Source organism: Styela clava, chromosome 10 (genome assembly GCF_964204865.1).
Source record: "Styela clava chromosome 10, kaStyClav1.hap1.2, whole genome shotgun sequence".
NCBI classification, from domain to species: Eukaryota; Metazoa; Chordata; class Ascidiacea; order Stolidobranchia; family Styelidae; genus Styela; species Styela clava.
In genome coordinates, this window is record NC_135259.1 from 13,356,693 (window position 1) to 13,367,192 (window position 10,500).

Genomic DNA, 10,500 nt, shown 5'->3' on the forward strand with positions numbered 1-10,500 from the left:
TTGGGTCTACCGCTCTAACTTCAACTATTTTCATTATGTAACACGGTAGGAAATCATTATCCACTTACAAATAAATTTCACTTGTGAATAAATTGTTAGTGTGCAAAGCCTGACAAAGTGTTGCTATCGTGTTACCATTTCTTTGAGTAAAGCAAAACTCCAAGCAACATGGCCGCTCCAAATAAAATTGATGGCAATGTAATCTTCATTTCGTTTTTCATTTTCAATACAAGTGGGTGTGTATTTATCCAATGCTGAACAATTCCACCCTTGAAATTTGTATGCGGGAAGGGTTCATCAGGAACTGGTACGTCTAGAAATTTACAAAGTGGTTCCCATCCATCCTTCACGTTAAAAACCAGTAGTTTCGTTTTAGGTGCCTTCTGCAAAAAACATCACATCAACAATATTTGTATGAATAGACTTTTGAAATACATGTATACATCAAGAATTAGTAAGTCGATATGTGATATGTGAGCATTCATGATAAATGTTTATTGTTTGGGAAACTTCAGTCGTTGATTCAAATTGAGGATCCCTAACCCCAGTGGGTCGAAAAGGAGCTCAATAAAGCTCGCGGTAAAATCGTTTTTGACACCAACTCATGTTAATTGAAACAAAATATTTGATCAAATTTGAAAGATTTGGAACCCACCATCGCCGAAATACAGCGCAGATTTGATGTTTTGTGCGACATACGCAGGTACATCAGTCTCATTGAAGATATTGTCAATTTTATTATTATTTTTTTCTATGTTATATTCCACTTTCTTTTTTATTTCAGTTCCGGGAGGTCGCAAAAGAATTTGGCCGTGTCAAGTGAGTCGTAATTGAAAAAGGACACTGAAATAGAAGATAATGTAAGCGAATTTTCGAGCCAAAAAAGCGTTAAATACGATTTACCATCAATTATTTTTGCGATTAAAATGTAAATATTGAAATAAATAATATTGAATTTACACCAGTGCATCCTAAGATGTATCACATAAACGCGATCAGAATTAAAAAGAGGCTCTCATTTTTGGACGGGACTATAGACACGAACCTAAAAATAAAATAGGCTCAATGTATTATCACACTCGACAATGTGTAAGTCAATGACTTCGCAAGTTGTTTTGAACAAGGTTTTGCTTGTTTGTCTAAAAACAATGCATTAAATCGGGGAAATTTTTAATTCAAATATTTCTGGTACTTCTCAAATGGAATTATCCTATATATACACACGGTGACGTCAAAAACGATTTAAAATTACTGTACAAGGTTTTATTTACCAATAATATGTTGAATGCAAACATTTTATGTCGCATAAATAGTTGCACGTGCCAACTACAAAATACTGTATATTTTCATTCATCACGTCTTATGCAATCAAATGTTGAATAACAAATAAGTCACACCCATCATTTGTACGAGAAAAAACTATAAAAGTACTTACGTGCAGAACATACGCGTTGTGTTGTCTGTAAACTAATTTTAATAGTTGTTCATTCATCTTCCTTCCAAACCATTTGGAATCAAACATGTATCTATCGCCGTAAATTATTTCACCTATATTCGAGAAAAAATATATTGTTGAAGAAAATCTCTAAGATGGGTAATGTCCTTGTCATCGGAACGATGGACTAGTGAATCAAATATTCCTATATGACAGCGGTTCCCAAACTTTTTGTCCATGCGGCGCCAAATTATCAGGATAAATTCTCATGGCGCAAATGCTACTTTCAAATAAAACTCAGTTTTGTGATCGTTACTTTTACGTTATGCTTTTTAAAGTTTGTAAACAACCAACTCGTTTTTCTCATCTCTGCCTTATTTTTCTTTGCAATACTAAATCACCACTGATGTTCGCTCAACTCGGTTCAGCAGATATATAAGCTCGCGCAGGTTACAAAATTGCAGCACATAGTGTCTTCATTTTTACGTAACAATGGAGGCAGACGCCACGTAATATGTAAAATATTCAATCATATATTAGTTATGTTTAATACAATTCTATTAAATTTCGTGGCCCATTTGGCAACTCGTCGCGTCGCACTATTACCACTTCTACGTGGGAATACACATGCAAATCCGATCCTAATTGAACCGAATACAGTTTTCTATCGACGCTGGCCCAATTCCATACTGCATAGTTTGAAATGTCGAAATTGTTTTGCATTGTAGAAAAGGGGTGGGTTTTTAAAACTGGTCGTGTCGGACTGGCGGTTGATAGTGAAATAGAGTATGTCTTGCGAGGAGCTCTAGTTGCAATATTATCGAAAAGTAGTCCCGAAAACGATGTGATATCCCAGTCTAACATTAGTTATCAGTACCTGTAAGCGGCACGTGGTGAAATAAATTGTTAAAAAAAATGAAAAAATAAGAATGAAAAAAAAATAAATAATAAAATGAAGATTTTTAACATGCCAAATAGTTCAGTGGTTAGAGTGACCCGGAGTTCTTAAAATAGTTAACTTAATCACCTTACCACAATTATGGCGCATGACTTGCGTCCGCTTCCACGAAGGTGAAAACCATTCTAATAAGTGTAATGTAAGGATTTTATCTCTGCGTTCCATATGTTGTTTCAAACTTTTGAACCAAACATCTTCGTTGTCTCGTACTGTTAAAATGATCTAAAAGAATCAGTGTATATATTAACAGTTGTTGCAGAAGAGACCTAAATAATGAAAGTCTGCATACGCGAAGTGTCGGAAAAAATCTTCGCGATATAATAATAGCGTCGAAATACTTGCATGTGAGCAGTTCTGCTTCGTTTACCTTTGACGTGCGACTCTGAACTTTATCGGTCACCGTGCTTTAAAACAAATCATATCTTACTTCAATATTAGCGTTCTAATTGGTATTTGTTTACTGAATCATATGCGCTAGTCGTAAAAATTCACTAAAAACGTTGATTTCCTTGAAATTGCTATTAATTTGCTTACAGTATTGAACTAAAACTTTCAACTTTAGCGTATCAGTATCAACATTATGTCTAGAAGGAGTAAAAGCGAGTTTATGATGGCTTAGGAACCTCATATCAGTAAACCATCTCTTTGGTGGGCAAGACTTACAATGTTACTTTGAGCAATTATTGAAAAGAAAAACTTTCGAATCTGTTTTATTGAAAATTGTAGCGCGCGTAATGCTACATACTATCATTGACCATTTTTGAATAATTTTATTTTGATAAATACCTTTGCATCAGGGAACGCGTCGTATATATCTTCCCAAAAATAGAAGACTGGCGCATCTACAACAGCGTCAACCCTTTCATACATTTTCTTGAATATTTCATCTGACCAGCCATGTTCGAATATCGTTTTCCATTCATCCTGCAAGTAGACAGCATTTTCGAGAGCGTCATATACGGTACCGAATCCAAGTTTTAAAATAGCCGCATGTAGAGACTTCGTACCGGTCTTTGGAAAGCCGGCGCCTATGATTTTCATTCAAGATTTATAATATCTAATTATTAATGGAAAACCTATAGAATAAGTAAATTAGAATAAATAGAATAAGAAAAAATTATTTTACCAAGACTACGACAATTGAAGCTAATGCATGCCTAAAATTTTGTTAAAATAAAATGGAATGGAAAAAGCAATAACGGCATTAATAAAAATTGACAACCGCATTTGAATATTTTAAAATACAATGCAGCAAATACTTTTGAGTCATTGAAAAAATAACTTTAATTTACGCGGGAATATTATTCGTAACGGTAGTGTTTTTTGCTTTGATTTTATAAATTTATTGTGGGTCTCCGTACATATTAGTCATCCTCTTCACAGGCTCCATGACACCAAAATTTGAGAACACCTGTACTATGCACTAAACATGCTATGGGTATAAAAAATGCTTCTCTGATTTACAGAAAAAACAACAGCTGTTATGCTTACATGGTTTGAAAGCTTCAGGGCTGACCCCGTTCACTCCACATATGCGACAATAAAACTCAATTTTGTAATCGTTTGTGTACTTTTATGCAGTTTAAAGTTTGTAAACATGTAGGTTTAAGGAATAAAACCAACCCTTCTTCTTCATCTCTGCCTGATTTTTCTTTAAAATGCTAAAAAAATCGCTCATGTTAGCTAAACTCGGTTCAGCAAATGAATAAACTGTAGCTCTCGAAATTGCGGCAAGTCGTGGACATATCTCTTGGTGCGTAAGAATAGAGCAGACACTACGTAACAGGAAGAAAACGACATAGAAAGGCAAAATGAATATATTGATCCATGTACGCAGCATATGAAATAAGAAACAAGAAAACCTTGATAATGAATACAAGATGTAAAATATTCAATTATATTTTAGTTATGTTTGACACAATTCTGTTAATTTTTGCGGCGCACATGGCAACTTTCCGCGGCGCACCATTTGGGAACCGCTAATGTATATGTTAGCGCAGGATGGTCAAAGATGTGAGGTTAGCGCAGGGTGGTCAAAGATGTGAGGTTAGCGGGCGCAAAAACTTCTGAGAATGTCTCGCGGGCAGCGGTCGGAGAAAACCCAAAAGTGATCTAAACATCGCGAGCTCACTCACTTTACATACATTTAGAAATGAGAGTTTACCCTTCTAATCAGTTTTTTAAGAAATATATATATAAAGTCTTTAGTGATTTTAAAATTGATTCCGGAGAAATAGCGTGGTATTTTCGGTATCATTTCTGGTGTCTGGTTTTGTAAGGTCGCTTCAAATTTTATTCTTTCGTGACAGATATTACCTGAAAACAAACCAGACACTGTGGTTTAACGTTGTTGTAGGTTGGGAAATACGTTTCCTCACAGTTTACCTCGGCCATCTTTTTCACATTCATTGTATGATGGAGTGTTAGATTTGACTAATTTTATTACTTGTAGCGTGAGCAAGCCTGGTGCTATCGTCAAAGAACAACCAAGGGACGTCTAAGTTGGGACTCCGGACCCAGGTAAAAAAAAAATGGATCGCGTGGCGTTAAGCCAACTCTGCGGTTCGTCACTGCTGTCACAAGGCCAACGCTTGAATATAGAGGAGTTATTTTATTACAATAAAACTTAAACGTTTCTCCAATTGAGGATTTACTTAACGTGAGCTTAAGGCACGAAGTTTAGATAAAAGCGCGACTCATCTCATCGGCTTGGTCCTGTCTGCACAAGACAATCCATTCTTCTTGTACCGATCACAGGACGTCATTCCCATATTGACACCGTCTTGACGTTTATAGATACAACATTAAAATTCCGTGATTTTAGCAAACATGAATCACGACATTGGGATTGGGAAAAGGATTATTCCCAGTTAGAATAGTTTAAGAATAAATCAAAATTGCAGTAACAAAATTATATCGATTTGGTCTATAGCTCTTAAATTTGCTCTATAGCTCTACTCCAACTCTATTCTTTGGATGACACGGTAGGAAATCAATATTAACTTACAAAGTTATTTTACTCGTGAATAAAATGTTAGTGTGCAAAGCCTGACAAGTGTTGCAACCGTGTTACCATTTCTTTGAGTAAAGCAAAACTCCAAGCAACGTGGCCGCTCCAAATAAAATTGATGGCAATGTAATCTTCATTTCGTTTTTCATTTTCAATACAAGTGGGTGTGTATTTATCCAATGCTGAACAATTCCACCCTTGAAATTTGTATGCGGGAAGGGTTCATCAGGAACTGGTACGTCTAGAAATTTACAAAGTGGTTCCCAACCATCCTTCACGTTAAAAAACAGTAGCTTCGTTTTAGGTGCCTTCTGCAAAAACGTCACGTCAACAATATTTGCATGAATAGAATTTTGAAATGCATGTATAGATCAAGAATTAGTAAGTCGATATGTGATATGTGAGCATTCATGATAAATTGTTTATTGTTGGGAAAACTTCAGTCGTTGATTCAATCACAAGAGAGATTTTTTACGGCTAATACAGGATTCCTCAAAACAGGTCAATACCTGTTCTTCAATACAGGTCCCTACCCCCAGTGGGCCGAAAAGGGCTCATTGGAGGTCGCGGTAAAATCGTTTTGACACCAACTTATGTTAAAACATAATACTGATCAAATTTGGAACCAGTACTGGAACCCACCATCTCCGAAATACAGCCGAGATTCAATCTTCTGTGCGAGAATACGCAAGTACATCAGTCTCATTAAAGATATTGTCAATTTTATTAATATTTTTTTCGGTATTATATTCCACTTTCTTTTTTATTTCAGTTCACGGAGGTCGCAAAAAATTTTGGCCGTGTCAAGTGGGTCGTAATTAATAAAAAAGGAAACTGAACAAAAGGATAATGTAAGCAAATTTTCGGACCAAAAATGCGTTAAAAACGATTTACCATAAACGATTTTTGCGATTAAAATGTAAATATTGAATTAAATAATATTGAATTCACATCAGTGCATCCTAAGATGCATCACATAAACGCGATCAGAAATGAAAAGAGGCTCTCATTTTTGGACGGGACTATAGACACGAATTTAAAAATAAAATAGGCTCAATGTATTACCACACTTGACAATGTGCAAGTCAATGACTTCGCAAGTTGTTTTGAACAAGGTTTTGCTTGTTTGTCTAACAACAATGCATTAAATCGGGGCAATCTTTAATTCGAATATTTTTGGTACTTCTCAATTGGAATTATCCTACACACGGTGACGTCAAAAAACGATTTAAAATTACTGTACATGGTCTGTTTACCAATGATATGAACGAAAAAAAACTATAAAAGTACTTACGTGGAAAACATACGCGTTGTGTTGTCTGTAAATTAATTTCAATAGTTGTTCATTCATCTTCCTTCAAAACCATTTGTAATCAAACATGTATCTATCGCCGTAAATTTTTTCACCTATATTCGAGAAAAAATATATTGTTGAAGAAAATCTCTAAGATGGGTAATGTCCTTGCCATCGGAACGATGGATTAGTGAATCAAATATTCCTATATGACAGCGGTTCCCAAACTTTTTGTTCATGCGGCGCCAAATTATCAGGATAAATTCTTAGGGCGCAAATGCTACTTTCAAATAAAACTCAGTTTTGTGATCGTTACTTTTACGTTATGCTTTTTAAAGTTTGTAAACAACCAACTCGTTTTTCTCATCTCTGCCTTATTTTTCTTTGCAATACTAAATCACCACTGATGTTCGCTCAACTCGGTTCAGCAGATATATAAGCTCGCGCAGGTTACAAAATTGCAGCACGTAGTGTCAGTCTTCATTTTTACGTAACAATGGAGGCAGACGCCACGTAATATGTAAAATATTCAATCATATATTAGTTATGTTCGATACGATTCTATTAATTTTCGCGGCGCATTTGGCAACTCGTCGCTTCGCACTATTACCACTTCTACGTGGGAATACCTATGCGAATCCTATCCTAATTGAACCGAATACAGTTTTCTATCGACGCTGGCCCAATTCCATACTGCATAGTTTGAAATGTCGAAATTGTTTTGCATTGTAGAAAAGGGGTGGGTTTTTAAAACTGGTCGTGTCGGACTGGCGGTTCATGGTGAAATAGAGTATGTCTTACGAGGAGCTCTAGTTGCAATAATATCGAAAAGTAGTCCCGAAAACGATGTGATATCCTAGTCTAACATTGGTTATCAGTACCTGTAAGCGGCACGTGGTGAAATAAATTGTTTAAAAAATGAAAAAATAAGAATGAAAAAAAAATAAATAATAAAATGAAGATTTTTACCATGCCAAATAGTTCAGTGGTTAGAGTGGCCCGGAGTTCTTAAAATAGTTAATCTAATTACCTTACCCCAATTATGGCGCATGACTTGCGTCCGCTTCCACGAAGGTGAAAACCATTCTAATAAGTGTAATGTAAGGATTTTATCTCTGCATTCCATGTGTTGTTTCAAACTTTTGAACCAAACATCTTCGTTGTCTCGTACTGTTAAATGATCTAAAAGAATCAGTGTATATATTGACAGTTGCAGCAGAGACCTAAATAATGAAAGTCTGCATACGCGAAGTGTCGAAAAAAATTATCGCGATATAATAATAGCGTCGAAATACTTGCATTTGCGCAGTTCTGCTACGTTCACCTTTGACGTGCGACTCTGAACTTTCTCGGTCAACGTACTTTAAAACAAATCATATCTTACTTCAATATTAGCGTTCTAATTGGTATTTGTTTACAGAATCCTATGCGCTAGTCGTAAAAATTCACCAAAAACGTTGATTTCCTTGAAATTGCAATAAATTTGCTTACAGTATTGAACTGATTCTCAGCACGCTCACCGAACACCGACAAATTGAAAATATACGTGTAGAAGGCTGAATTACCTAATTTTGCATTTTGAACTAATACTGAAATGAACATATTACACCATATAGTTCCTCAAAGTGCTCCATACGGAGCCCCAGGGATCAGTGAGTGAAACCTGGTGGCTCCGCGAACTATTCGTTTAACTGACTTGGCTAATTATATAACTTTCCAAAGAAGCAATAACGGCATTAATAATAATTGACAATGAAAATTTCAATTCAAAGCAGAAAATACATTCGAGATTCGAGTCATTAATTAAATAAAGTAATTTTAATTTACTCATGAAAATTAATCAATATGGAACATTTTTATTTTTATAAATTCATTGTGGGCCTCCGTATATAATAGCCAACCTGTTCGCGGGCTCCATGACACCGAAATTCGTGAAGCCCTGTACTACGGGCATACGACTTGTCTGATTTACAGCGAACACAACTGTTATGCTTAGGCCTACATGGTTCGAAAGACCCGGAAGCCGGCATCGACCACTCAATATATGCGACAACAGTGAGCCCCACGCTAATTCAAGGGATATTTTATTATTAAATGAAACCATTATAATTTAAAAACAGGTTAGCGTGCTTATATTATAGTTTGCCAGCTACTTCAATCATGATTTGGTACTTAGCAAATAAAATAAAATGTCCAAGTCCCGCGCATTCCGTTTGGCATAGCGTCCTAGATAGCTTTTCACCGATCACCTCAAGACGAATGATAATAACTTACAAGACTCGGTGTTTATATAGAAAATATCGACACGATCATTATATCTCGTGAACCAATTCACCGTGACATATTACATGAATGATCATTTTGTTTAGCAGTCAATATATGCCTTGGCCTAATTAGTATACGAACGTGTTATAATTTACAGGGACGTGTATTATAAGTGATTTTTTTCCAATTAGAAGAAGTTTTTGACCAGTTTAGATGTTTCAGAGTCATATTTTTTGTTGCTGTTAAACATTTTGTTAAAATTACTGATATTTCCTACAGACCTCGTGCCCTTCAAAAGTGGGAAGTTTTTGGTAGACTTTGGTACGGTACCTGATGTGGTAACACAGAAGTGACTTGGATCACGTCAAAACTGAATCATGAAGAATGGATCGTTGTCACAGAACCTGGAAAAGCTAGGGCTGTCTCTGCACTGTTACCGTTACCATGATACACGTTCTGTACTGGTAAGTTACCGCATAATTTGCCCTCCGTGTCCATATATTTGAGCATAGCTCTCCGCTCTGAGTTGAACCGCCTAAATCTCGGCACGCCTTATCTAGTATGTCTCGGTGATTTAATTGTTACGTCAACTTCTGCAATACCGCTATATTCGCAGCTTTACTTCCGGGTAATAGGTGATTGCCTGATAAGCGCCAAATCATGTGCCAGTGCATTAAAAGTTATTCAGAAATTATTTCTCACCGATTTTCGATAAGTTTTACATTATTATGATACAGATAATGAAACAACAAAATATTTCACATTCTGGTTAAAATTGAAACGATAATTGAAACAGATATGTGACAGATTGTGACTTGGAACATTGCTCTACAAAAACATGATATTCATCGAATTTGCTCAACAATGTTACCATACAAAATTCCCGATTTGATGGAATGAGAACTCGCATTAGTAATTAATGCACATTGGTCCCGGTGCCATGAAATTTTAATCTTATTCGCCAAATCGCTTATACGCATGACTAAAAAATGAATATTTTGTGAACGATGAATGTTCTGCACTTGTAAAGTTCATCTTTGGCGTTGGATACCCATTAATAAATAATGTTTAATTCTCGAAGTAACCGTATTCTACACTTTCCAAAGCAGATTAAAAGCTACAAAAACTGTGTTGTGACATATATTTTACTACAGGTATTATGCATCTGCTCTCATTTTCCAAATTTTCAGGCTCATGTATTTTTACCCGGATGACGTGATCGACACTGCGTTGAGAACTAAATATTCAAAATCGGGATATAAAAATAATTTTGCTTTTTAATACGTTAATATTTGGTGGTTTATGATTTCACATACTCGTTTCAGAATGGATCATTTATCACTAACAAAACTTAGGAACTCACTACCGTTTTGGAGACAAATTCCTATTAAATTACTATCAGAAATGCGTTTATAATTTTTGAGGATGCTTTTAATTCACAAAAAAAAATAATAAGTCAAACATATTTATCCGTATGCCGAAAACTGTATACAGCAATTTGCTATTCTATTGTTCTATGTTATAATGTTATATCGAGC

At 35.5% G+C, this 10,500-nt stretch overlaps 2 protein-coding genes across 3 annotated transcripts; both read right to left on the reverse strand.

Moving 5' to 3' along the window:
- Positions 1-87: 87 nt before the first annotated feature.
- On the reverse strand, positions 88-3,465 carry LOC120337814 (uncharacterized). Of its 2 annotated transcripts, none has more exons than XM_078117015.1 (4): positions 3,180-3,465; positions 2,468-2,615; positions 1,436-1,548; positions 88-380 (listed from the first exon to the last, which is right to left on the reverse strand). In XM_078117015.1, exons 1-4 carry the CDS (start codon positions 3,432-3,434, stop codon positions 132-134), a joined length of 765 nt encoding a protein of 254 aa, XP_077973141.1. In that variant the 5' UTR covers positions 3,435-3,465; the 3' UTR covers positions 88-131. The 2 variants fall into 2 exon arrangements, with proteins under 2 accessions (XP_077973141.1, XP_077973140.1); XM_078117014.1 differs by having other exon boundaries at positions 88-383.
- Positions 3,466-4,177: 712 nt separating this feature from the next.
- LOC144428164 (uncharacterized) lies at positions 4,178-7,864 on the reverse strand. The gene is made up of 3 exons (XM_078117016.1): positions 7,733-7,864; positions 6,698-6,810; positions 4,178-5,714 (listed from the first exon to the last, which is right to left on the reverse strand). Exons 2-3 carry the CDS (start codon positions 6,752-6,754, stop codon positions 5,463-5,465), a joined length of 309 nt encoding a protein of 102 aa, XP_077973142.1. The 5' UTR covers positions 6,755-6,810; positions 7,733-7,864; the 3' UTR covers positions 4,178-5,462.
- Positions 7,865-10,500: the final 2,636 nt, after the last annotated feature.

Coding starts and splice junctions, on each gene's coding strand:
- LOC144428164 (XM_078117016.1), bottom strand. CDS start 6,754: ATGAATGAACAACTATTGAAATTAATTTACAGACAACACAACGCGTAT. Junction 5,715..6,697: donor ACAACGCGTATGTTTTCCAC/GTAAGTACTTTT, acceptor ACGTTTTTGCAG/AAGGCACCTAAAACGAAGCT.
- LOC120337814 (XM_078117014.1), bottom strand. CDS start 3,434: ATGAAAATCATAGGCGCCGGCTTTCCAAAGACCGGTACGAAGTCTCTA. Junction 2,616..3,179: donor ACGCGTTCCCTGATGCAAAG/GTATTTATCAAA, acceptor TGATTCTTTTAG/ATCATTTTAACAGTACGAGA. Junction 384..1,435: donor ACAACGCGTATGTTCTGCAC/GTAAGTACTTTT, acceptor TGTTTTTTGCAG/AAGGCACCTAAAACGAAACT.